The sequence below is a fragment of the Nelumbo lutea genome, chromosome 2 (genome assembly GCF_056320005.1).
Source record: "Nelumbo lutea isolate HS-2025 chromosome 2, American lotus-T2T, whole genome shotgun sequence".
NCBI lineage: Eukaryota > Viridiplantae > Streptophyta > Magnoliopsida > Proteales > Nelumbonaceae > Nelumbo > Nelumbo lutea.
This window is the reverse complement of record NC_142685.1, coordinates 61,950,469-61,978,464: the sequence shown is the minus strand read 5'-3', so window position 1 is coordinate 61,978,464 and position 27,996 is coordinate 61,950,469. Positions and strand designations below refer to the sequence as shown.

The 27,996-nt window shown below is 44.5% G+C and overlaps 2 protein-coding genes across 3 annotated transcripts; both read right to left on the bottom strand.

The window, feature by feature from the left end:
- Positions 1-39: 39 nt before the first annotated feature.
- LOC148871111 (Pentatricopeptide repeat (PPR) superfamily protein) lies at positions 40-19,374 on the bottom strand. Of its 2 annotated transcripts, XM_088968400.1 has the most exons (3): positions 19,309-19,374; positions 17,673-17,764; positions 40-3,780 (listed from the first exon to the last, which is right to left on the bottom strand). In XM_088968400.1, exon 3 carries the CDS (start codon positions 3,653-3,655, stop codon positions 935-937), a length of 2,721 nt encoding a protein of 906 aa, XP_088824526.1. In that variant the 5' UTR covers positions 3,656-3,780; positions 17,673-17,764; positions 19,309-19,374; the 3' UTR covers positions 40-934. The 2 variants fall into 2 exon arrangements, with proteins under 2 accessions (XP_088824526.1, XP_088824525.1); XM_088968399.1 differs by lacking the exons at positions 17,673-17,764; positions 19,309-19,374 and having other exon boundaries at positions 40-10,223.
- Positions 19,375-21,495: 2,121 nt separating this feature from the next.
- LOC148871110 (growth-regulating factor 3-like) lies at positions 21,496-25,322 on the bottom strand. Its single transcript, XM_088971039.1, has 4 exons — positions 24,595-25,322; positions 24,239-24,427; positions 23,237-23,570; positions 21,496-22,169 (listed from the first exon to the last, which is right to left on the bottom strand). The coding sequence occupies exons 1-4, from the start codon at positions 24,788-24,790 to the stop codon at positions 21,716-21,718; spliced, it is 1,173 nt and encodes a 390-aa protein (XP_088827165.1). The 5' UTR covers positions 24,791-25,322; the 3' UTR covers positions 21,496-21,715.
- Positions 25,323-27,996: the final 2,674 nt, after the last annotated feature.

The window sequence follows — 27,996 nt, the reverse complement described above, 5'->3', positions numbered from 1 at the left end:
TTCCTAAGCCTCCTTCACATAATAGTAACCATTCCATGTAGGCAACAATACCATTCCATATTTTTCAGGGATTTAAAAAAAAACAGAAATAAAAGACAATTGAATTTTCATGAAATAAGCTTTAAAAATGAATATAGTAGTCAATAACAAAAATCAGTAAGAAAATAAATTTCAGAAAACTTAAAGAAATCCTCAGTGTCTTAGTGAAAGCACCTGAGAGTTGAATATAGAATTCTTCACTGTTATCAGCCTATTATTCCAACAATATGATGATCCAATCCCATAACATATTCAACAGCAATATATATGAAAAATCTGATGAAGCATGTGTCGTGGCTAGTAGATGCATGAATATATACACTGTACATCCCTTTCATGGATGGACAATCATAAATAAGATGACAAACTTAGATGTGCCATGTTCATGTCTCCTCTTTGATATTTAGAAGAGAAGCAATGTACTCACAGTTAATTTAAAGCTTCAACTTGAATTCAGTCAGCATCTCCAATGTTAGAATTTAATTCAGTTGTGGAGGCATCACTCTAACTCTAAGAACAACTTAATGCAATTCTCAATTTTTTTTATATGTGATTTTCTCAATTTCACCAATAATCCTTGCATGAGAAGGTACTATTCTCCAAGTGATGGAAATGACTGGCACCCCTGACAATTATCTTCCTGCCTGTGACTTTGGAATGAATTTTGTAGTAGTTCGGCAATCTACAAACACAGATTTTTAACCATCTGGATGGTCATGCCAGGTTCTGTATTAAGAGAAAATGCCATGACTAATATTTCACCATGATCATAGAGGAATGATTCTTTGTCTTCCTCTTCTACATTTAAGTGATTCTCAGTTGTGGAGGCATTACTCTAAGAGCAACTTATGTGATTCTCAATTTTTTCATCAATGTATATGTCATTTTCTCAATTTCACCAGTAATCCTTGCATGAGCAAGCTCCATTCTCAAAGTGATGAAAACGACTGCCATCCCTGACAATTATCCTCCTGCCTGTGATTTTGGAAATGAGCTTTGTAGTAGTGTGGCAATCTGGACAAACACGGAGATTTTTAACTATCTGGATAGTCATGCCAGGTCCTGTATTAAGAAGAGCAAATGCTATGGCTAATCTTTCACTGTGACTATAGAGGAATGATTCTTTCTCTTCTTCCTCCACGTTGTGAAGCACACAAGTCGTATCTGGAACATACCCCATCTTTTCCATTTTATCAAGTAAACCATTCCAAATCTCATTCATGCTTTCTAATTGTGGGTGGGTCTGATCACCCACTCTAAATGCATGGACCGTGTCCTTGATTTCAACCCAACTACATCCAGGAGTTTTCTTCAACCCCTTACTGTTCATCTTTGTTCTCATCTCCCCCACATCAGCCCACCTGCTAGACTGAGCATAAATATTGGACAGCACCACATAATGAGCAGGATTTCGAGGCTCAAGCCTAACAAGGTTATTCAATGCCACCTCTCCTAAATGCACGTTGGAGTGCATTCTGCATGCACCCAACAAGGCCCCCCATACCCCAGCATCTGGTACCATTGGCATTCTCTGGATAAAATTCCATGCTTCATCTAATTGTCCTGCACGGCCTAAGAGATCCACCATGCAAGCATAATGTTCTAATTCTGGTTGAATGTTATATCTGGAGCTCATGGAATTGAATATCTTCCTCCCTTCTTCTATTAAACCTCCATGTCTGCATGCAGACAAGGTGCAGACAAATGATACTGAATCAACCTCAACACAGCTCTCTTTCATTTGTGAGAAAAGTGTGATGGCATGGTTTCCATGTCCATGTATAGCATAACCTGCAAGCATTGCATTCCATGACACAGTGTCTTTGTTGCTCATTCTATCAAAAAATTCCTCTGAAAGATCAAGCCGCCCACATTTAGCATACATATCAATGAGACTATTCCCGACGAGTGTGTTAGATTCAAATCCTGTCCTCACCGTGTAGGCATGAAGAGCCATACCTTCCCTCAAAGCTGCCAAGTATGCTGATGCTGGGAGAACACTAACTATTGTTACTAAATTGGGCTTGCAGTTCTCTGATTTCATCTGGTGGAAAGCACATATAGCTTCCTTAGCATATCCATTTTGCAAGTACCCGGCAATCATTATATTCCAGGATATCACATCTTTGGTGAATTCAGTTTCACCAAACAAGAATTTGGCTGTGGTAAAGCTTCCACACTTGGCATACATATCAATGAGAGCATTTTTTACATGGAGATCTGACCCAAACCCACTCTTGATAATTTTCCCATGAATACATTTGCCTTGATCTAGGGCATCCAAGAGAACGCAAGCTGGAAGAACTCCAACCATGGTTCCAGAGTCTGGGGAAAGCCCTGCTAAGCACATCTTATGGAACATTTCCAATGCATGGTGTGCATCACCAATTTGAGCATACCCATTAATTAAAGCATTCCATGTTACTACATCTTTATATGGCATCTCGTTGAAGACAACATGTGCCAGGGTAAAGAATCCACACTTAGCATACATGGCCACTAGGGCTGTTCCCATGGAAACATCCAAGTCAATACTAGCTCTTATAGCATAGCAGTGAATGCTTTTCCCCAAGTTCACAGCAGACAGCTCTGCACAAGCTGGAAGGATACTCACTAAAGTTACCCTATTTGGTTGAAGATTTCCTTCCTGCATTTCTCGAAATAGAGACAATGCTTCTTTGGGATGTCCTGTTTGGACAAAAGAAGCCATCATTGCAGACCAAGCAACTATATCCCTTCCGGAGATGCCATCAAAAAGGTTTTTAGCTTTCTCTAGTTCACCACACTTTGCATACATGGTCATAAGGGGTGTAGCAACCAAAATATCCAAATCAATCCCTTCTTGGACTGCATAATCATGGATCTCTTCTCCTTTCTCTAAATCTTTTATCTCAGCTGCAGCCAAAAGCGCACTCACTGCTGATACCTGATTCAGCTTTAAATTTCCTCTTTTCAAGTAATCAAATAACTCCAGTACCTCAATGAAACAACTATTATGAGCATAACCAGACATCATCGTTCCCCATGAAACATCATCCCTGCCTTGCAAACGGTCAAAAACCTGGCGAGCAACATCAACATTGCCACACTTCGAGTACAAATCAATCAATCCATTTGAAACAACAGATGGAAACTCTCTCCTAACTATAAAACCATGAACAGATCTGCACAACAAAAGAGCTGATAACCGAGAGATAGCAGGGAACAAGTTCAGCAAGCTTACTGATTTGGGTTGCAACCCCGTCAATTGCATCTTCCGGAAAAAAACCAAGGCTTCTTGAGGATTAGAACTCTGAGAGAGTCCGGCAATCATTGCATTCCATGCAACAATATCCAATTCAGGTATCTGATCGAACACATCCCGTGCAGTTCTGCTGTCACCCAATTTGCAGTACATATCAATCAAACCAGTCCCAACAAACACATCGGACTCCAGACCTCTCTTATCTATCTCACGGTGAACGAGAACACCCTCTTCCAAGTTGGAATCTCCAGTACAAGCTTTTAGAACAAAAGTGAAGGTATATTTGTCTGGTTTTATAAGGCGTTTCAACATATAGTGGTACAGTTCGAGAGCTTCTCTGTTCTGATTGCTTTTCGTATAAGCTCTAATCATGGAGTTCCACAAAATAACACTGGGATTTGATGCAGAGTCGAAAACCAAGCGAGCCAATTCTGGCTTACGAAACAACGAGTATGAGTTCACAAGTTGGGTATGCGTGATATCATCTAGTTGCGCTCCTGAAACCAGCAAATGTGCATGGAGTTGTAGGAGAGACTTCAAATCTTTGCAAGAACGGAGGAGGTGAGAGTAGTTATGGCAAATTGCTGGTTTAGTAGAGGATATCGGGGCAAATTCAGTAGGTTTTGTGGCAAGGGAATGAAATGCTCGACGACTTGAATGCTTGATCATTGTTGGAGCTACATCTGAGAAGATTCCTGTACAACTCTTCAAAGTTGAAAGAAATCGCAGAAGGATTGAACGACCGTCGAGAAGTTGGTTGATAGTTCTTGTGATTTCCGAAAGTTCGTTAAGTTAAATCAAACGAGAGAATTTGCGCGGGTCAGGTCAGGTGCCTTGGGGCAAGCAAACTCGAGTGGCCCAAAAGAAAAGCATTTCATGGGCCAAAATCCCTCTAATTCCAATCTAAAAAAACATTGCGGCCCATGGAATAGCCCAGCACAACTCTTACAAGGTCAGGGTGGAAATAAACTACAAACATTGATAAATTGAGGGTGAAGTCAAAGTTGCAAATTTTTCCCCATGCAAAACCTTGTATTTTGTATGTATTTTTTCCAAACTAAGCCATTAGAGAGAATTAAGCAGTGTATGATATAAGTAGTGTAGCGTGGACTGGGCCTAACTAAGTTAACCCTGAGGCCCCGTTTGTTTTTCGATAAATTATTTATCCGGGTAAATGCAGTTATCGGGTAAGTGCATTTATCCATGTTCTTTTATTTTGCATGTAAATAAGGCAATGTCCATTTTAGTCATAAAAAATCATTATTGATAAGGGCATTTTTGTCCAATTCAAGTGTTGACAACTTTTCCCTAAGAGGGCGTTTATATTTTTATTTTTTGGATTTTGAGAGGGGGGAATGTTGGTCAATGGGATTTTGGTTCTCATTGACCAAGAATTCCATGTTCCTAGGGTGATAAATAACTTTCCAACCTAAGAGGAAAGCAGCTAACACTTGAATGGGACAAAAATGCCCCTTTTAATAATGGAATATTTTTATGACTAAAATGGTCATTACCTTATTTACCTTAGAAATAGAGAACATGGGTAAATGCACTTACCTGGGTAAGTGTTTCCCAGGAAAAACTTACCCAGGTAATTGCATTTACTCGGGTAAGTAACTTATTGAAAAGCGAATGGGGCCTAAGTGGTAAAGTTATTTACCCACCTAGAATATGAGTATCACTTCACTTACGGGTACTGATACCCAGGAAAATAAACTTTTCCTGAACCCCACATAAATTTGAAAAAAGAAGATGAGATTCTTGGTCAATGGGAACCAAAATCCCATTGATCAACTTTCCCCCATCTCAAAATCCGAAAAAAGAACGCCCCCTGAAATTCTTTTGTTCTGTATTCCAGATTAGAGTTGATTTGGATCCACAGCTCAGTAAAAGTTACCAGAACCCAACCTAGGTAGGTTAATCAGGGTAACCTTTTGTTTGGACTTTGAACTGGGTCTGTGCTATACCTCTTGATCAAGAAAAATTTGGCCCGACCTCTTTATTATGAGACACGTGGCAGAAACGACAGCTCGGCAAAAGGGGTCAAGCCTAGGCGGCAAGAGCACACTTCACCGAACTGACCGCCTTGTAACAGCTCGGGGTAGACTTCGCCGAACTGACCTTGTAACAGCTCGGGACAGACTTCGCCGAACTGATCCACCTTGTTACAGTTCGGGATACCTCCGAGCTCAAGACCGCCTCGCTCAGCACTTCACATCATCTTCTAGGCACCAAAGCCAAACAAGTCGTACCACGCCTGGCACCAGGGAATTCCGTGCCCGAGGGCGCCACGCCTGACTGACTTGGGATCTGACGTTTGGCAGCTGCACTCTAAGCGGCCACCTGCCACCGCCACTGACGCCGCCATCTCCAGTTGGACGGTTAAGCAGTGACGGTTAGGCAGTGACGGTTCTGTCTCAGCAGAAGGGACGACAGCCGAGTTGACAAGCGCCAGAGTAATCATACCCGATCTGACAAGGGCCTCGGGGCGAGTACGCGAAGCGACTATAAGAGCCCCCTGCCCCCCCGACAAGAGAGGTATGCAAAAACCTTGCGCTATCTGGTATTACCTTGCTTTTAAAAGATTCTAACTTGAGCTTCGGAGCCTCTACACCGGGTTCCCCCCGGAGCTTTCCCATCTCTCCCGTTTCAGGATCCCTGCTACCTCGTTCGAAAGCAAGGCAGCGGACAGCTAAGACCAGCCGGATCGCGCTCCATCAATTGGCGTCGTCTGTAGGAAAACGCTTCAAAAAGCCTCCCTCCAAACTTCGATACCCCCCTTTCTTGTTTAAAAATCCCAATACTCATGGCCTCCTCCAGCAACACCGGACGCGGCACGGAGACAAACGCCACTGGGGAGCAACTTCAGGTCCCCGTGGTGTGCGTTGGACAGTTCACCATCCCCCTTTCGGCGGATGGGATCCCCATCCTGAACACGCCGCAAGCAGTGGCACCCGTAAACCCTCCTACCACAAACGTCCCCTTTCATCTCCCCATTGAGACAACTTTCACTGAACCAACTACCGTCCCCCTGGCAGCTAGCCAAAACCGGTTGGAGGACCTGGTGCAGTGCATGCGGGCAATGCAAGCCCAAATGCAACAGTTCCAGCAACACCAGCTTCACCAGCACCAAGTGCTGCACAGCATCTCCCAGTATCACTACCAATAGCAGTTACCCCAACCGCCACTGAACCAACCACTACTTCCACCTCGCCACCCCGCTCCGAGGCCGGTCAAGGCTTCCCCGCAGGATGGGCGCCCCCGCCAGGCGAAGGCCTCCCGGCCCCAAAACCACCCCAACAGCCAAGCCTCGTCCCCAGGCCGAAGAGAGAGAAATGTCATCCCCGCCTCGCAACCCGCGGGTGGGTCGGGAACCTCGCCTGCGAGGTCAGCACCCCGGCGCTCCAAGCCCGAGCTCCTCCTCACCGAAAATCGATTCAGCGCCCTGGCGGCGGACTACCAGCACTCCGGGCCCATCGAGGTCGGTAACACGGAGGCCAGCAGCGCTAGCACAAGGCCCGCTCAACGGCGAAGGCGCCGGTGAAGCCGCCAGACCGCCACCCGCGCCTTGTCGGTAGTCAGAGGCAAAGCCACGAGCTCGGACGAGGTAGGAGCTACCCCGGCTCTCTCCGTTCCTTCCCCCCTCGCATCGGAACTCCTGGCGGTCCCCTTACCCAGAGACTTCAAACTCCCACCTCTGGACAAGTACGACGGGTCCTTCGACCCCAACGACCACGTTGACGCCTTTCAGTCGCAAATGCACCTCGCCAGGGCTAGCGAATCGTGCATGTGCGTGGCCTTTACCACCACCCTTAGGGGGGTAGCCCGCACTTGGTACAGGAACCTGGCCCCCGGGTCGATAAAGTGTTGGGCCCAGTTCGTGCAAGTCTTCACCACACACTTCGTCACCAGCCAACGGTGCCCCAGAACAGAGGAAAGCATCTTCGGAGTGGTCCAAAGAGAAGGAGAGTCTATTCGGGGCTACATCAAGCAGTTCAACGAGGCATGCTTGCAAATACCACGGTTGGACCCCGCAGTGCAGCTCGCGGCGGCCAAAAGAGGGGTGACGCACAAAGAGTTCAAATGGCACATGGTGGCCAACCAGCCCGCGACCGTGGCCGAATTCCTCAAACTCGCGGATAAGTTCATGAGGACTGAGGAAGAGATCAACCAACGAATCGAAGGCGGGAACGAGAAAAGAAAGAGAGAAGGCGAGCTCTCCAACCCGGTGAGTAGAAAAAACCCGACCCGGGAGCCGAAGCCGAACCAGTCCTTCCAGGCCCCCTTAGCAGTTCGGACGGACTACACGCCGTTGAACACGAGGCGGACAGAGATCTTAATGACGATCAAAGACGCTCCGTACGTTAAGTGGCCACCTCGCCTGAAGGGAAATCCGAACGGTAGAAACAAGAATCTGTATTGTAGTTTCCATCGAGACCATGGTCATAGCACCGAACAGTGTAATAACCTCCACGACAAGATAGAGGGACTCATCCGTCGCGGATACTTGAGAAATTTTGTACAGCACAATAACAATAAAGCAGGTCGGCAAGGGCAGCAAGAAAAGGATGCACCCGAGTCTAGCAACAGACCTGCCGAACCGTTGCAGAAGTAGCATCCGGAAGAGAGGCCAGTTCGGGGAACCATCCATGTAATAGTGGGAGGATCCGTAGTAGCGGGGTGTACCTCGGCAGCAGCTCGGACTTCAGTTCGCGAAGTGGCCCTCGAAGAAAGGAACCCCCCAAAGAGGCCAAAGACCGAAGAGCCAATCTTTTTCACGGAGGATGACGCGCGAGGAGTCCACTACCCCCATGATGACGCGCTTGTCATTAAGCTAAGGATTAGCGATTTCGAGGTCAGGCGCGTGCTCGTAGATTCGGGCAGCTCAGCGGACATCCTCTTCAAGTCGGCATTTGACCAGCTGCAGTTAAAGAGGAGCGAGCTGAAGCCCGCGAACACTCCCCTGGTAGGTTTCAGCGGAGAGGAAGTTAGGCCCCTTGGGAAAATAACTGTCCCTGTGGAAGTCGGCACATGGCCTTGTGCGGTCAGACTCAACCATGATTTCCTGGTAGCCGCGACCCCCTCCCCATACAATGCCATAATAGGGCGGCCGATCACGCATGTTCTACGGGCGGCGGTCTCCACCTACTATTTGGCCATGAAGTTCCCTATGAACTTCGGTATAAGGGTAGCGCGGGGCGACCAGCTCGAGTCCCGCAAGTGCTACGTTGCCGCCCTAAAGGGAAAAACCAAGACGGCCGACGACCTCGAGCTGGAGCGGCTGGTGGAGCAAGGTGAGGAGCGAAATTCGCCCACAGAGGAAACAATCGCAATCCAGGCTTCAGCTACGGACCCAGCTCGCACACTAAGCATCGGAGCTTCCATCGAAGATCCCCTACGAGCCAAACAGGTAAGTTTTTTACTCCAAAATTTAGATATTTTTGCCTGGTCCACGGCCGACATGCCCAGCATTAGCCCCGGATTGATAACTCACAAGCTTAATACTGACCCTATAGTCAGACCCGTTAGACAGAAGAAACGCAACTTAGCCCCAGAACGCTGGAGAGTGGTCGACGAGGAGGTTGAGAAGCTCCTCGCAGCAAACTTCATAAGGGAAGTCCACTACCCGAGCTGGGTGGCCAACCCGGTGTTGGTAAAAAAGGCAAACGGCAAGTGGCGCATGTGCGTCGACTATACCGACCTGAACCGAGCTTGCCCGAAAGACTGCTTCCCCCTCCCCAGAATTGACCACCTAGTGGACGCGACCTCGGGAAACGAGTTGCTAAGCTTCCTGGATGCCTACTCGGGCTACAACCAAGTTAGGATGGACCCATCCGACGAGGAAAAAACCAGCTTCATTACCGAGTTCGGCCTGTATTGCTACAAAGTCATGCCCTTCAGACTAAAAAACGCCGGGGCAACCTTCCAAAGACTTGTAAATAAGCTGTTTTGGCCCCTGATTGGTACGAAGATAGAGTGCTATGTAGACGACATGGTCGTCAAAACTCAGTTTTCACGAGAGTTAATACAAGACTTAGATTATGTTTTCCAAATCCTGCGACACTTTAGCATGAAGTTGAATCCCAACAAGTGTGTCTTCGGCGTCACCTCGGGCAAGTTCCTAGGCTACATTGTCAATCGGCGCGGTGTTGAGGCCAACCCGGACAAAGTAAAAGCCGTTCTAGATATGAAACCACCTCGGAAAGTAAAAGAGGTCCAGAGGCTAAACGGCCGCATAGCCGCTCTAAGCCGCTTCTTATCCAAGTCAGCAGACCGCTGCCTACCCTTCTTCAAGGCAGTCAAAGGCAAAGGGTTCGAATGGACCCAGGACTGCCAGTTCGCGTTCGACGAACTAAAAGGTTACCTCGCTAGTATACCAACCTTAGCCCGACCCGAGGTGGGCGAAGTCTTACAACTGTACCTCTCGGCGAGCGACGAGGCGGTCAGTTCGGTACTAATAAAGGAAACAGACTGGGTCCAACGACCCATATAATATGTTAGTAAGATTTTGTAGGGAGCAGAGGCAAGGTACCCGGAGATAGAAAAACTAGCATACGCCCTAGTAATAGCAGCTCGGAAACTCCGCCCGTACTTCCAGGCTCATACAGTCATCGTCCTAACTGACAAGCCTCTCAGACAAGTTTTACTCAAACCCGAAGTCTCCGGTCGACTGACGAAATGGGCCATCGAACTCAGCAAGTACGATCTCCAGTACAAACCGAGAACCGCTATCAAGGCCCAAGCTCTGGCAGATTTTATCGCCGAGTGCACTTTCAGCCACGAAGCCCTGCAGGTCGAGCCCGAGGTCCCCATTTGCGGCGAACCCGGAGCTCCTGAGCCCATAGAGTTCAAACCCTGTGAAGTAGCATCCAGTGTGGCATCTCTCCTGATCAGGCGAAGAGCGAATTGGGATGAGGAGCCCTGGATCCTTCACGTGGATGGTTCCTCGTACCGGCAGGGCAGCGGAGCTGGAATAGCCTTGTGCGGCCCGAGCGGCACAAAAGTAGAGTACGCGCTACGCTTTGAGTTCGCAGCATCCAACAACGAGGCAGAGTACGAAGCACTAATCGCCGGGCTGGACCTAGCGTGAAAGTTAAAGGCAAAACACTTGGTCATCTGCAGCGATTCTCAGCTCGTGGTAAACCAAGTTATCGGCGAGTTCGAAGCACGCGATCTCTCCATGATCGCATATTTGGCCAAAGTAAAAGAAGCCCTGCTCAACTTCCGGTCACACAACATCAGGCAAATCCCGAGCTCCGAAAACACTGAGACCGACGCCCTGTCCCGGTTAGCCAGCACGAGTCACAACAATATGAGAACCGTGTACATAGAGGACTTATCTCGGCCTAGTATTCTCGGGGGGACAGAGGAGGTCGCTCCCATCTTAGAAGCAGAGCCGAGCTGGATCGATCCACTCGCGAGCTTCCTGATAGACGGAACCCTCCCTGTAGAACGCAATGCCGCCAAAAGGGTGCAGCGCCAAGCGGCCAAGTATGTCATAATAGACGAACGGTTATACCGACGGTCGTACACGCCCCCCTATTTGCGGTGCCTGCGACCTACCGAAGCCGAGTTTGTACTCCGCGACACTCATGAAGGCCTGTGCGGCGGACACTTGGGGGGCAGAGCACTCGCCCAAAAGGCACTTCGAAAAGGATACTATTGGCCAACGATGAAGACAGAAGCTGTCGAGCTCGTCAGAAAATGCGACAAGTGTCAGAAGCATGCTAACATCCACCACCAACCTGCCTCCGACCTCAAATACCTCGCCAGCCCGTGGACCTTTGCACAATGGGGCATCGACCTCCTCGGGCCATTCCCACCAGCAGCAGGCGGGCGAAAATTCTTAGTTGTTGCGGTAGATTATTTTACGAAGTGGATAGAAGCCGAACCTCTGGCAATTGTTTCGGCCCGAAACATACAGAACTTCTTTTGGAAGAACATAGTATGTCGCTTCGGATTACCTCGGGTTCTAATTTCCGACAATGGCAAACAGTTCGAGGATATCAAGTTCCAAGAGTGGTGCCAGGACATGGGGATTTGGCAAAATTTCACGTCAGTCGCGCACCCACAGGCAAACGGTCAGACGGAAGTAATGAACAGAGCCATCCTATGCGGACTGAAAGCACGTCTGGATCGAGCTAAGGGATTGTGGGCCGAAGAGCTACCAAGTGTCTTATGGGCTCACCGAACGACCAAAAGCAGCCACGCGAGAAACCCCCTTCAACCTCACCTATGGCACTGAAGCGGTGATCCCGGCGGAAATTGAAATACCAACGTTGCGATTAGAAACATACGACGATCGGACGAACGGAGACGAGTTACGCACCAACCTTGACCTACTGGACGAGGTAAGGGACCTCGCGCACATCCGAACAGCGGCATACCAGCAGCAGGTAGCCCGCTACTACAATAGCAGAGTAAAGCGACGAAGCTTCCGAATCGGCGACCTGGTCCTCCGAAAAATTATGGTGCCCGAACCCGGCGTCGGCAAGCTTGGACCTAATTGGGAAGGTCCCTATAAAGTAAAAACAGTGCTCGGGGGCGCATATGAACTCGAAACCTTGGAAGGCAAACGAGTACCCCGAACTTGGAACATCGTGAACTTGAGGCGATACTACCTATAAACCACCTAGCGAAGTGGACAAAGTCAGGCCGTGCCACAAGGCAAGCCGAGGAACTTCAGCACATTATCAGCTCGGCAAAAAATCAGTTCGCGGCATAAAAGACCACGGAAATCTAAAAACCCGGCAAAGAAACAGCTCGGGGAAGATGAGCAAGGGGAAAAAGACACTCCATTGCAAGAAACAGTACATTGGCAAAAAAAAAAAAAAACTACATGCCCGGAGCAACTTCTTCGCCATCGGAAGGCACTTCAACAACACCTGAAGGCACTGCCTCTCCTTCAGAGTCCGGCTCGCCATCGGCAGCATTGGCCATCTCCTGAGTTATGCGCGAAGTGGTTATGGCACTTACATCGAGGTCGGGGTATGTATTCCGGATCATCCACCGGCTCAACTTGAACCCCCTCCTGTAAGAGTCCACCATCAGATCGTCAAAACGCGGGGAGGCAATGTAGTCTTCAACTGCCTTCTTTTTGGCATCTTCAATGCCTTGGGAGAAAATCTGTGTTCTCTCCCTAATGTCCTCCTGAAGATACTCGACTTGATGCTGCAAATCCAACTTTAAGTCCGCCATGTGCTTGACAACTACCCCCATGGCCTCGGCGTCGCGCTGAGACCTCGCCTGTCTGGCCATCGCGACGCGAGCAGCCTTTTCAGCAGCGTAAGCAGCCGCCTCAGCAGCCTGGGTATTTGCCTCTGCAGCACAGAAGGCCTCTTCAGCCGCATGAGCAGCAGCCTCAGCAGTTCGCGCCTGTCGCGAGCTCCTCTCCACTTGGGCAGCCAAGGCATGAATTGAAGAATTCACCTACCAAAAGAAACAAGTGAGCAAAGAACAGCAGAAGCAACAAAATAAAAAAGGAAGACGGCATCTCACTTACCACCATGGCATGTGTTACAGCGCGGCAAGTGACCTGATTCAAGGGAAGATCGGTCCACGCCGTGACCTCCTCGGGGAAAGTAGCATCCCTACTCTTTTGAAGAGCGTAGTTCGGCATCAACACGCTCCTAAACTCCCATTGAGCTCCCGAGCCTGAGGGCCCAGCCCGCGTATGAGCAGACCCGGAGTGAGGAGCACTTGAGTACGCAGGAGCGCCCGTATGAGTGGTTTCAGCGAAAGGCGCCCCGGCAGTCTCGTGCACCGGTGGAGTCACTTCGGGCTCCCTGGGCAGATCCTCTGTCGTATGGTCTGGGGCTTGGGGCTCCTCATCCAGGGGCAGCTCGGTACGAGTTCGCTTGGCGACCCGCTTCCTCCTCTTCATACCTTGGAACAAACGCCCGCCGCGAGTTCTCTCCGCATCCATCACACCTGCAGAACGAGTTCGACATTAGAAAAAACGAAGGAACAGAGCATGCAAGAAACCGCATAGCCATAAACCTACCCGAACTCAGGCCGACTGCAAAAAGCTTAGCCTCCGTTAAGTAGTGGTGGCACTTTAAGCCTTGCCGTGCCCACTGCCGGAGACCCTTCACCGTCTCTTTATCAAGAGTTACGCCCAAGTCGGGAGCGGCCTCACCCCACCCGGTCTGAAAGGGCCATCCTTGTGCATTTCGCACGCTGAAATAGTCCCGCTTCCACGCCGAGACCTTGTTAGGGAGATCGTGTAGAAGCTTAAAACCCTAGCGAGGAGTAAGGTAATACGCCCGTCTCCCCCCAGGAAGAGGACCCGCCTGTCTCTTGAGCATCAAGATAGAGGAGAATATCTCTAAGTCCAAGGGGAAATTATGCTCGCAAAAAAGGGATATCGTCCCCACCAGGTTCCGAATAGAGTTCGGATGAAGCTGGCCAATGGTGACACCAAAGTGGTTTATGACTTCGACGAGGAGGGGATGGAAAGGAAGTCGCAACCCTGCGGCGAGCTGCTCTCGAAAAATCACGATCTCGTCGGGACCGTGTTCCCAAGGAAAGCTACCCGAAGGAATGAAATAGGTGTACCCCCCAGGAAGATTGTAGGACAGAAGTATGGATTGAAGCCCCTCAGGTGTCATGGTCGAAGGACCAAACCTGTCTAACATCCGACCTCGGCGGGAGGTAGACGCCAAACTACCCGAAGCAACTCGGCCCACTAGTTCATAGTCTTCAAGCTCCACCTCGGGGTCACTGAGGCAGTCTGGGGACACGGCTCGGTTGGTGGAACCTACGTCGGCTCTACTCGAAGAATCGTCTGAGCTATCAAAGCTAAACATTGGGAAAAAGATAGATTCAAGAAAGTACTCACCGGAAAGTTTGGAGAACAAGCTAAAGAACCGTGAAGACTGTATAACCAGCCTCGACGCGAGCTGGAAGAAAGACGCGAGTTGGAAGGTTGGACGCGAACTCGATAGACAACCGCAGAGGTGACAAACCAATCGGGGTCCCCCACTATTTATAGCTACAGTAACCAAGAATCGACCGTGTAGACTGAAGATGATCCGACGGCCCACATTCTTACCAACCTTGCAACCCTTAAAGTCGAGACGTGATTGGCGCACGTCTTTCCGAAAAAAGCGGAACGTCAGCACGTCTTTCTGAAACCAACGTCGCTTCGACACGCGTCTTTTCGTATCTGATGCGCTGCATGTCTCCCTGACAGTCGACGGCGTACGTACAGCAGTGGCGTGCCTTTTTGAAATGACCCGCTGTCACGTCCCACGACGCGAGTTGGTTTGAAATTTAAAACGCACGGTCACAACCACCAGCGTTTTTGAGTAAGGCACGTTTCCAGCCTTCTCGAAAACCGAAAAAACCCTAGCAAAAGCATCTCGTACAGTGAAGGTTTGGAGGACGGGACAAATCTACAACCCCCTCGTGAAAACTCCCCGCACCATGGCAAGGCCCTCAGCGCAAGGAGTGGGGGGCAATTGATGAAGGAAAATTTGGCCCAACCTCTTTATTATGAGACACGTGGCAGAAACGACAGCTCGGCAAAAGGGGTCAAGCCTAGGCGGCAAGAACACACTTCATCGAACTGACCGCCTTGTAACAGCTCGGGGTAGACTTCGCCGAACTTTCCTTGTAACAGCTCGGGACAGACTTCGCCGAACTGACCCACCTTGTTACAGTTCGGGATACCTCCGAGCTCAAGACCGCCTCGCTCAGCACTTCACATCATCTTCTAGACACCAAATCCAAACAAGTCGTACCACGCCTGGCACCAGGGAATTCCGTGCCCGAGGGCGCCACGCCTGACTGACTTGGGATCTGACGTTTGGCAGCTGCACTCTAAACGGCCACCTGCCACCGCCACTGATGCCGCCATCTCCAGTTGGACGGTTAAGCAGTGACGGTTAGGCAGTGACGGTTCTGTCTCAGTAGAAGGGACGACAGCCGAGTTGACAAGCGCCAGAGTAATCATCCCCAATCTGACAAGGGCCTCGGGGCGAGTACGCGAAGCGACTATAAGAGCCCCTGCCCCCCCGACAAGAGAGGTATGCAAAAACCTTGCGCTATCTGGTATTACCTTGCTTTTAAAAGATTCTAACTTGAGCTTCGGAGCCTCTACACCGGGTTCCCCCCGGAGCTTTCCCATCTCTCCCGTTTCAGGATCCCTGCTACCTCGTTCGAAAGCAAGGCAGCGGACAGCTAAGACCAGCCGGATCGCGCTCCATCACCTCTTATTTGAGTAGTTATCAAACACCATCCTAGGCCTTCATTTCTAGTCAATCTGTGAAAACTATTGTCAGAGACCATATATATATTTTTCAAAATATGAGACTGGTTTTGGGCCCCATAATTTGCCACCTGTCCTATTTTTTATGATTGTATTATAAACTTGTTTTTTCCTTTATTTTTTTCTGCTAGACAAATCAATCTCATTTGCTTTCAAACAGAGTCCGAATTGTCCTGAGACAAAATCATACACAGTAAATTGTGCAACCTATCACGAGTGAACATGTCAGTATTCCATTAACATGAGGGGCAAGGATCTCCTACCAACAAAACACTCCCAACAGGCCACTACAACTGCACATTGGAAATATCTCCTTTATCATTCATGGGAAGATGATTCCGATGTGTGACTGCAGTCGTTTGTTTGGACTAATTGGGAGCGTTTTGTTGATAGCATATCTGAACTAAAACATGGGGCCTACATTTTATGTGCATGAAGCACTGATGTTCATCATGATAAATTGCCCAGTCCACTGTGTATGATTTTGTCTCCAGCCAATCTGATCCGTTTAAAGCAGTTTAATATTATCAGTAGAACTACTTGGGGGAGAAAGCAGAAGACTTTTTTTTCTACACGAATCTAAATACAATTTTAGAGGGTCAGAAGCTTGTGTAGAAGTTGATTTTTGGCCCAATGATATTGGTTGAAACACAAACACGAATGTTTGTACTTAATCCAATTTTGGTGAAGAATGTGTTTTTACTCCATGTCAGTGGACAGTGGTAAATCATTCACTAGTCAGGATATCTGAGACTTTGCTTCTCAGAAAATTCCATGTTTCTTGAAACACCCCTTCACATGGATTTTCATGCAAAATGTTTTACGACTGTTTTAACTCAAAACAGTCCTCAGCCAAACAGAAAATTGACCGTTCAACTCAAAACTCAAAATGCTTATGTGGTGCTGATGTGGTGACATTTATACTTTGAAAAGCCAATAATATTACTATATTAGCAGCCCCATCATGCCTAAGACCTACCTTCTATTGTATTGCTGCTGACTGTTAGTCTTATATTTTGGAGATTACTGGTGGTAGATGTGACCGACTTCATCATTTGGCATTTACAGATCATCTTATCCAAGAGGTGTTTTAGGCGAGAAAGATTTATCTGAACGCTTTGGTTGTTTAGCGGGCTCTGGAACCAATGATAAGGTTCCACAGTCAATAATAAATACATAGGACCCATACCCTTTACGGTAGAGCCCATGAATTTATTAATGGCATGAAACCTCATCATTGGTTTCACAGCCCACTTAACAGCCAAAGCGTTCAGCTAATCTGAATTCGTTGTAAGCCCGCCATTTTTACTACAATATTTTCACATTACTTCATCTAATTCAAGGACATCAAAGGTTAGGATTTCATCAAAGGCTGTTCATAACAAGACCCAAACCAGCCAATCCGGTCCGATCCAACCTGAATCAACTTATATATATATATATATAATATTCCATATATTAACTTTGGTTCCTGAGTTAATTGCCCAACATGCCCCTTTTTGAAGGACCTCTCTTGCTGCTAACATACTCTGCCACCCCCAAGAACCCTTAGTTGGAAGCTTATCTGTCATAAAACTTTTTCCTTTCAGATATCTAGCCTTGATAATCTTCACCCAAAGATTGTCTTCTTCAGTACAAATCCTCCAAGTTTGTTTTGCTAGGAGAGTTTGGTTGAATTTATGCGAATCTCTGAACCCTAACCCTCCTGCAAACTTACTTTTGTTGAGAACTTCCCAATTTACCTAGTGGGTTTTCCTATGTTCTTTAGAACCACCCCACTAGAATCTGGTTTGTATTCTTCTCAGTTCATTGCAAACATCTTTGGGGAGCAAAAAGCAGGACATGGTATAATTTGGAATGGCATTAGCTATAGCCTTAAGTAGAGTTTCTTTCCTAGCCTGAGAGAGTACAGATTCATGCCACTTGGGCAATAACTTTCTGACTCTTTCAATTAGGAAATTGAAAATGGCTTTTTTTTTTATTTACCATTTTTTGTAGGTGGACCCAAGTAGATAGAAGGAGATTCTACTTTCCTCATTTTAAGAAATCTGGCCATCATTTTTTGGAGTTTATGATGTAAATTTCTACTAAAAAAATCTTAGATTTTGAAAAGCTTACCTACTGCCAGGAGGCCTTCTCATAGGTTTTGAGAGCATCCAAAATACATTGCCCATCCCCCAACTCTGCTTTAGAAAATATGTAACTGTCATCTGCAAAAAAATAAGTGAGAGATAGTTGGACAATTTCTGGTGATTGAAATACCATTAATCTTCTTTTGGGTAGCAAGCTCTATGAGTTTAGTAGACAAAGTTTCTGAGCAAAATAAGAACAGATATGGAGAAAGGGATCTCCTTGTCTAAGCCCTCTTTCGGATAGGATTTACTACTAGGGTTTTCATTTACCAGAACTCTGTATTAGACTATGGTTACACATTTCATAACCCAATTGACCCACTTTTCTCCAAAGCCCATCTTCTGCATTGTTTTTTCAAGGAACTCCACTCCACCCTGTCACAGGCCTTACTCATATCAAGCTTGAGAGCCATCCAAGGATTTCTACCTCTAGTTTTTCTCATGAAATTAATTACCTCTTGTGCTACTAGAATATTGTCATGGATGTATCTACCTGGAGTGAAGGCACTTTGGTTCTTATTAATCAGAAGATCTAAAAGAGGTTTGACTCTTATTAATCAAGACTTTTGCAATGATCTTGTACACTAAGTTGCAGAGGCTTATGGGTCTATAATGGGATGTCTCTTCAAGATTCTTTAATTTTGGAATTACAGCTATGTAAGTTTCATTGAATTCCCTTAGCAGATTTCCAATTACAAAGAAATTCTTGATAGATCTAATCACATCATCTCCTACTATCCTCAAGAATTTTTGAAATAAAAAATAGGTTTGGATAGCCATCCGGACCAGGGGCTTTCCTTGGGGCCACTTGAAACAAAGCTTCCCTTATCTCTTCATCTGTTATGTCACTTTCTAAAACTTCTCGATCCTGCTCACTCAATTTGGAAACAACACTATTAAGAAACTCATCTTGGAAACTTGGGTTGGAAGATTTGAACAAATTTTGGAAATGATGTTCTAATTCTATCGCTACCTCCTCTTCTGAAGTCGCCCATTCCCCATTATCTTTTTTTAGATGCATTATTTTATTCTTGTTGCTCCTACCTTTTGCAATTGAATGAAAGAAATTAGTATTTCTATCTCTAAATTGTAAGCAGTTCGCACTTGATTTTTGAAGTCACATCATTTCCTCCCTCATTAGCCAAGTATTCGGTTCAGATTCCAAATTTTTAATAATTTTTTTATTGAAATCAATTCCCTTCCCGCTTTTCTCTCTCCAAAACCACTGAACCTCTGTTGTTCATTCTCTCCCTCTCCTAGCGGCGGTGACGAAGCACATCACTAGCGACTGTGTGTGATCAACAACAAACCATCAGGTATTGATTCACTCTCTCCCTGTCCAATCGACAACCAACCATTGTCTCCTACCTAATGGAATTTATACTACCAGATACAACATTTATGTACTTCATGTCTAATGTTATATTTTCACAATTCCATTTTTTGATTGAGCTAAAATTTCAAAATCAAAGAAAAAAAACAAAGCTCTTGTTGCATGAAATAAGCTTTAGAACTAAAATTACTCAATTATGAAATGACTTTGGAGAGAAAAAAAAAAAGCTCTCAGGTGTTAACAGTTGCCGGTCACAACTGGGAAAGAAAGAAAATGAAAGATTCGATACCTGATGGTTTGTTGTCGGTGATGCGCTTCGTCGCCACTGGTAGGAGAGGGAGAGAACGAAAAGCGGTTGTGAGAGCTAAACGCCATTTACTCTCCTCTCGCACGGGTTTAGATATTGCATGTGTGGAAGGACACATGCTGCATCCTTGCAATGTGCGAATGATGTCTGAACGGAGCTTATTGAAGCTGGACTCCTCGAATAAATGTTTTATACAAAACACTTACATGGATAAGTTTACATATCCATGTTCTTTTGATTCTTAGGAAATTTATGCAGTGGGGTCCATGAATTTATTACTGACATAAAATTTCATCATTAATTCTATAATTCAGCTAGTTTGAATTTATAAAAAAGTCATTGCTAAAATGGGTAAACTTGTCTTATTATGTTTTATAAATCCCCCCCAAATGAAGAATTTACCTACCCACTTACAAGATGGATCTCACTTAATCATGTAAATGATAACCAAGAAAAATAACTTTACCATAAGTCCTATAATTACGAATCAATACGAACCAGTTTCTTAGTGACCAACCCCTCTCCCCCAATGACTTTCTATTTTTGGAATTGGTATGAATTCAAATTTTACTTTCACGCAATTGAAGTTGGTAATTTTTGAAAATTTACCATTTTTAACGAGTGTTGAAACTGTCTTTTTAAGTGAAAACAGGTTGAAATAGGATTTGAAGTTATTCGGCTCATTTGGGTGAAATTTACCATTCTTAGCGAGTTTACTATTTCATAAAACTTGGAGTCTCGGTCAAAGTTGTAAAATCTAGATTTTGTAATGATCCGAAAGTAATCTTCTCAATGAGAATTTCAGAAACTTGGAGTCTCAGTCAAAGTTGTAAAATCTAGATTTTGTAATGAACCCAAAGTAACCTTATCAATGAGAATTTCAGTTTTCAAATTTCAAGAAGCTCATTGTATTATTGCATAGAGACCGGGTCTGTTCACACCAAACAGCACTTGAAGTTGCACATTGGGAACATCAATCTCACATTGGTGTGAGATTGATGTTTACTCAACCAAGTTCAAAGCATCCTACATTTATTCATTTAACAATGCTTTGGACTTGGTCCTTTGGGCCAGGTTCATTCAAATTTTGACAAAACCCCAATCCAAATCTAAAGTTGCACCCTACCCTAATCCCTGTATTTGATGCATCATTGTTATGAGTTAAGACCGATATATATCATATAATATACACTGATACATATTAATAAGGGTGTCAATGGACCGGTTTTGGATTGGACCCTATTCAATCCAAAATCAATTTGAATGGATTGGATGGACCAACAAGACATAATGAATTGGGCCAATCCGGTCCATAATATTTATTAAATTGAATTGGACCTGGTTTGTCCATAATAAATTTATATTGGACTGGATTGGATTAAGCCAATATCCGGTCTATTGATATAAGATAAGAATACAAGTGTCAATGGACCGGGTTTGTGTTAAAACCAATCTAAATCAAAACGAATTTGAACAGATTGGATGATCCAGACATTGAATTGAACCAGTCCAAAATATTCATTGGATTGGATTGAACCTAGTCCAATTATACATTGGACTGGATCGGATTGGACCAAATCCAGTCCAATTGACATCCCTGCATACCAATACTTGCGTCCAAACAAGACATTGATCTTGTATGAAGATTTTTACTGGAAAGACAAAATACCCAAAAAAAGAAGATAAGAGAAGATAAATACGAGAAAAAAGAACCGTAAAAGTTTCAAGAAATAAATAAAAGAAGTAAAACAGAGTGGAGATGACATATGGTCCAATTGCTTGGGTGGTACGACCACAGTCCCATACTCGTGATACAAACTGAAACTGGGGGCTGTTTGGAAAGCGACACAACAAATGGTCCCTAGTTAAAATTAAAAGGTGTGGGCCTATAAATCCATCGGAATGATGTTCTCTTCTTATTTGCCAATTCCCAGAACCAGGATAATTCAACTGGGTAATTGGATAATTTGCTTTCGTTCATGCCTCGTAGCTGAAAAGGAGACCATGGACAAGAATAGAGGGTCAACTAGGGCTCTGACATCAGATGGGCCCTTTAATGGATATGTCCATGTTGCAGCCTAACAATCTCCTTCATGGCTTCCTTCAAAGCAACAAAACTTCTCCCCAATCCCAAACCCAACTTTTTTTCAATAAAAAAATGAAACCCAATTGAATCAACCAAAACCTCTAGCTTTCCACAAGCCAAATAGGAAGATCAAAATAAACAAATGGAAGCAATTTTTACAAGCCAGTGAAGCAGGGTGAAAACTGAAGAGAAAACCCAGTATCAACAGAGTGCTTACCAACAAACATGAAATCAGAGCATGAAAACAGGAGAAAGAACACAAGGGTTCTTGGGGTTTAACTTGATACAAGAATGGAATTAAATTCAGGTGCTAACACTACTTGTCTCAGATGCGGTGGCCCTTGGCAGCTCATGCAGGACGCTTGTTGGCGAAGAATTTGAGGTTGATGATCGCAGTGCCTCAGCCAGTGGACCACCCATTGAGGCAACTGGGTGTGTCCCCCACCCTGATGCCCAGTTCATCTGATGCCGGTCCCCTCCGTCGCTGCGAGAACCCGTCTCGTCCCCATTGCCTGTCGACAGTTTCAAAGAGAAGTCCGACGATGCATTCCCCGGAATCGAGATGGAAAGGCAGGTGGTGGAAGTTGTTGGACTGGTATTGCAGCCAACACTGTTGGGTTCTGGTTGTGATCTTGGCCAGTCATCAAAGAAATGCCGGAGGATCCTGCCGTCTGCTCTCCCCTCTGCAGAAACCTTGTCTTGGTGGGTTTCCAGCAGACCCCTACCTCCAGTCCCAACTATACCACCTTCTGAGGATCTAGACACAGCACCAAAAGAACATGATTACAAATCATAAACGTTTGAAATGATAAAAAAGAAGCCATTTTCCTAGATTTTCATCAAAAGCAAAAAGCAGCAAGTAGTACAATTACAGACCATAGAGCAGTTCCTGGCTTCAGGAAAAGAAGGGCCGGGGTAGTTTCTCAGTTGCTCATTCAAATTTGACATAAAGGCATTACAGATGCCCAAGGTATCCGCTGCTGTGTGCAGCACGCCAGGCCGACCAAACCATTCAGCTGGCCGACTGGCCCCCACCCAAGGAAACCCAGGTGGGCCAAATCAACCTAGTCACAGATGATTCTAAGCATCCAATGTCTCTCGCATTCTTTTTGGAACATCAGGAACCGCTGAGCCAAAAGATCTAGATAAAGGAAGGCTGGAAGATTCCATGATTAGACTCAGCCTTGGGGCTGGTGGATATCTCACCTGCTAGAGCTAGAACCCACCAAGCCATGGCCGCTCCTACACAGTGAACCTGGTTCGTACATGTACTTGTCAAGGGTCCACTATTTATACTTACAGCTGGGTCTTTAAAGATAATACAAACTGTAGCCGAGTCACTACTTTTGAATGGAATGAATAAAAAATCGCATTAACAGCAACTGGGTCTCATAGGAGAGGAAACCCACCATTGTCCTCAGTAGACTGTAATTCAATTCAACTCAACTCGGGTCAGCTCAGCTCAACTGAGTACTGAGCGCTTCATCCAATCAACCGTAACTCCATTGCCATTTGACAACCCTCCCCCCCAACACCCAAAAGAAAAGAAAAAAGAATTTACTGGATCCAAATGTAGCATCACACCAGATTCTAGACATACATTCCAATCTGTAAACCGAAGTGAATAACTAAACCTAGTTGTTCCTTCGCTTCCCAACAAAAGTCGAATCCTTTTATAGTTTTATCCATGGTGATTCAAGTTAAAACATGGATGAAATCAAATGATGGGTCATGGGTGTCTGAATTTTGTAAGTTTCAAACCCACAAGAAGCAAGATTACTATCGTTGGAACAGAGATGAAATGAGTAAGAAATTAAAGAATACCTCTGGCTTTGATTGAGTTGTTGAAAGAGATTGATCGAAGGGGATGACCCTGCAAGGGCGAAATGGGTCCCACCACCGGTCACCGCAGCTGTCAAGGGCGAAGCAGCGACAGGGTTCGTGTTTGTATCGTTCAATCCACCACCTGTGGCAGTGGCAGGTGTGGGGATTTCCACAGGCTTTCTTGAACGGTTTCGGCCTCGGTGCATGTGGCGCTCGCAGTACTTGTGGCCGGCCACCACATCTCTTGAGCACCTCCATTTCTTTCCATCGGTTCTCCGACATCTGCCAGGCTCCGAGTCCACAACACTTCTTCCCCAGTACCCAGACTGTAACACTGCGCCAACATGCCGAAACCCCACGGTTGCATCAGCAAACAGATCAATAAAACCAATAAAACCAATAAAGTTAACACAAAAGTCACCAGCCTCCAGAATACAATCAATCCATAAAAGTTTAAGGAAAAACCCATTTCAGATTGTGCCTTCTTATGTTAGAAAAGTCTGCAAATTTTTACACCCAATACATGAAAGGAGCAGGATCACACCACAGAAAAGGAGCCTACAGAGAGACCAGTAACACAAAACGACCGAACGAAGAAGCTACGGACAAGAAACGAACTTAAATAAAACATCAAGAGCTAATCAGGATAAAATCACCATTAGAAGGTTAACAGAATAGGCCATAGAGCTAGTTTAACTGCATCTAGAATCTGATGTGAGAGAAGTATGCCCATAAAACAACTTCTATGGAAAAAGAGAGAGAGCTTATTTCAGAGGAGAAAATGATAATGACCACTGCAACAAGAAGGCAGACAAAAACAAGGAAAACTAAACTAAATACCAAATCAATCAAAAAGAGAGAGAGAAGTTGATAAATGAGAACAACAAATAAAAGACGAAAGCAAAAAATAAATAAATAACACGAAATGCTAGACAGGAAAGCAAAATAACATCTTGGGATGTAAAGAAAGGTCGAACAATGAAAATAAAAACTGAAACTTACTTGCTGTTTGATAGTGCTGATACTGCTGATATGGGTATTGAAGATAGCATGCAGAACTACTGAGGAGACTCTTCTTTATGGGCTGAAGTAGCTCAGCAGGAACAGCAGCGCCAGCCAACATATATTTGAAAATCAAGGCCTGAAGTTCAAGTTCTTGCCACTGCGCCAAGCTGAAATAACCTCCCATCCCTAAGCAAATGCAGATAAAAAGAGAAACCATCAAAGAAAATAAAGAACAAAAGGAGCGAGTCTGGAAACAACACATAACCTTTCCATATGCGGAATAAAATTTCCTGTCACTACAGGAGGTGGAGAGAAGAAAGAAAGGACGGCAAGAGAAAAAAAAAATAACTCACTTGGAAATCTGGTAGCAGTCGTTGAATCTGGGAATGCTGACAGGTTGCTGATCCTACTGTTAGGTTCAGGTACAAACAACGGGAGAGCAGACCCAGATGGTTGCTGATGCGGTTCAAGGAGGAGCCTTGGTATCTTCGCAGAAGGGGGTTCTTCTGACTCATGCAGATTTCTCCATTGCTTCAGATGGTAGTCCATGGAGGAGAGAGAGAGAGAGAGAGAGAGAATGGTCTCGTTTCGCTTGGCCTGGGTGGGTGGGTTTAATAGTGTCTAGGATTGATCGCCGTGTAAGGTGAGTGTTTGAGGGGGAAGTTTTGTAAAGACTCTTCCGAAGACCGAAACTTCCTGTGAACTCTATATATCTTCGCAATAGAGAGAGAGAGATAGGGGCTGATATGAAAGACTGCTTAAGTATTTGTTTTTGGCCAGTGGAGAAGCCTGGGTCACATGAGAAAAAGACAGTCAGACAAGACAGTAGAGAGAAAAGAAAGGCTTAAAAATACTTGAAAACAAAACCCAGACAGAGGACTTCAATCTCTCCCCTACTTTTGTTTCGGAAATGATGAAATATATAAACTACAATCTATAGAGGTTGTTGGCTCGTTGCTACAGTGCATTTACACGGCTTGTGGGCTTTGTGGCTCTCAGGCATCGGAGCCACTAGCTTTTTCGGCTTTCTGGCCCAAGAGCTCGGATAATAATATCCTTTCTGATGGGCCCCAATAGTTAGGACTTAGGAATTGTCCCCAGAAGACCCATTTCGAATATGGACTCATTTACATAACTGAGCTGGTGGCTGTGCTCGAGTAGATATTGATTAAAAAACAGACGCGAATAGAATAGCTGAGGATGAGTGCGTGTATGAGAATATTAGGGTTGTCTTGCATGAATGTTCAACAATTATGAGTATTTATCTTACCTTGGTTGGTCTGTGTTTGGTTTTACATAAAAATAATAGAAAAACAAAACAGTTGAGGAAAAGTTTTTAAGGAATTTCATAAAATTTATTAGAAAATTTCCCTCAACTCTAAAATTCATAAAAAAAAAATCAAAATCGCATGAATTTTTTATAAAAACCCACCTGATTGGTTACAAGTTTGTCCGGTTTCATGTCTGTCCGGCATCAATAATCGAACCCCTCTTATTTTTTATCAAACCAAATCTTTATCCTTTCTTTTTTTCCTCCTTTTCTTTGGGTTTGGGGATGTATGATCATTGATCAAGTAGTTTGCAAACTAAAATTTGTGGTGATGATGGTTTTCTATTTTAGATATCTTTGGTCACAAACTTTACCAACTAAGCAAGTTAGCATTTTGAAATGGTTTATTGCAAGACACCTTTTTTCTTCTTTTTTGTTCTTGCTAATTTTGATGATAGTTTTATTAGCATGAACCAGAAGCAATTCCCCCTTCTTTTTCCTACGGGGGAACTATATTCCAAATCAACCTAGGGGCCTTTGCATGACTGTAACCTCAAATTTGGATAGTAATTGACAACCTTCCATTACAAAATGTGCATTTGTTGTTATTTTCTTAAACACTTGACACTTGTAGAGCACATCGTCCAAACTGAATTGTTTTCTTTTGGCAAATAATCAAGTGCATAAACAATTGGAACCAAATATGGATTGCAGTTAGTTTGTTTTGGTCATTTACATGGACATCCCATATAGTTTCCCATGTTTACTAAAATTTACCCTTTAGTTTGCAACCACTTTACTTATCATTGTTTTTCTTAGATAGGAGTAAAAATGACTTTTTTGACCCCAGCATCTGTTTGACCAAATTAAATAAAAAATAGAAAACAAAATAGTGATTTTGCCCTTAGTTTTTGTTTCTAAAAAGTGTTTAATATATGATAACTGTTAGGGGTATTTTTGAAATAAAAAATAAAAAACCTTGGGCCTATGTACTTTCACATTTTGTACTTGTTTTAACAAGTCACTTTATCATTCTAAAACAATAATACAAACAGTTCTTCATGGAAGGTCAATTAAGTGAAGCAGTTGCAAACTATATATAAGGAGAATATAGAGTGTTTTGAAAGTTTTCATCATTGAATCAGAACTGTTTTATAATTCACATATCAGTTTTGGTAGATAGGTGGAGTTAACTTAAAATTTTCTTCTTCTTTTTATTTTCATGATAAATTGAGTTTGTGCCTATTTAAACTCATTTGGGCATATAAGGGTGTCTTGGCCAACTCTCAATCTGTTACCCATAAACTATTCTCACATCCCTACCCACTGAACACCACTGCCGTGTATTGGGAACATCTCCCATGAATGACAAGAGAGATATTCCCAATGTGCAGCTATAACATCTCATGGGTAGGGGGTGGAAACAGCTAATGGGTAACAGATCTGAACCCATCTTCGGCTGATCCTACAAGGATATTTTAGGGTAAATAGAAGCATGCTCATTCATAGAATGCCATGGATCTATGAATGGAAGATGTCAATGGAATGAAAAAGATAATACAATCTAACTTATCAGATTGAAGAGGACATCATATAGAAGATATAAAACCCATATTTTTTCTCGCATAATCCCAAGTGGCTAGCTAATAATCTCTTCCCGATTCTAAAGAAAGATGCAAAGGTACATGTGTACATCTATTGATTTTCGAAACATAAACAAAGCAAAGTCTGAGGGTGGTTTCCCCCTTTCTGCCCATTGATCCATTAGGCTATGTTGGGTTTGAAGGAAAAGGTAGGGAAAGATAGGGAAACATATATAAAGTTTGTAAAGGTTTGTAAAGGTTTTCCTATCTTTTCCTTCTTTTCCTATCTTTTCCTTCTTTTCCTATTTTTCCTTCGAACCAAACGTAGCCTTATGGAGTTTATGGCATGCTATCTATTTATAGATGGTCTATCCTTTTTTACATTAATCAAGGGTTCGACTATGATATCAGAAAGATATGACATCGGAAAAACTTCTGACTAATCAATTGGAAACAAAAACATTGTACCCAATCGGGTGTTATTTATCAAAATTTATGGGTGGGTTTTGATTAAAAAGCCTATGCTATGCGAACAAAAGGGATGAATATCGATCCTCTCATTTATCAAATTGTGTAGCATATCATCAACTCATTAAATTTTGAATTTGAAATTACCCTAGCATGTGGACTTTGCCAAGAAAGTCCTCTAGTTTTGAGTTTGTCCTGAGATTTGCCTTGATAAAATTATTTGCAGCTATTTTGGAGATAGAGTTAACAAATCCATGAAATGAATTACCCCTACTTTATTATTATATGAAAGGATTTTCATTGCAAACTAGGAGCATATTGTGACTTAGAATAATGAGGCTTAAGGAATCAATAGAAAAGAATAACAAGTGGAAACAGTTGAAATTTATAAAAAATAAAAAGTGCACTTAAAAATATTCATGGAAATACAATAT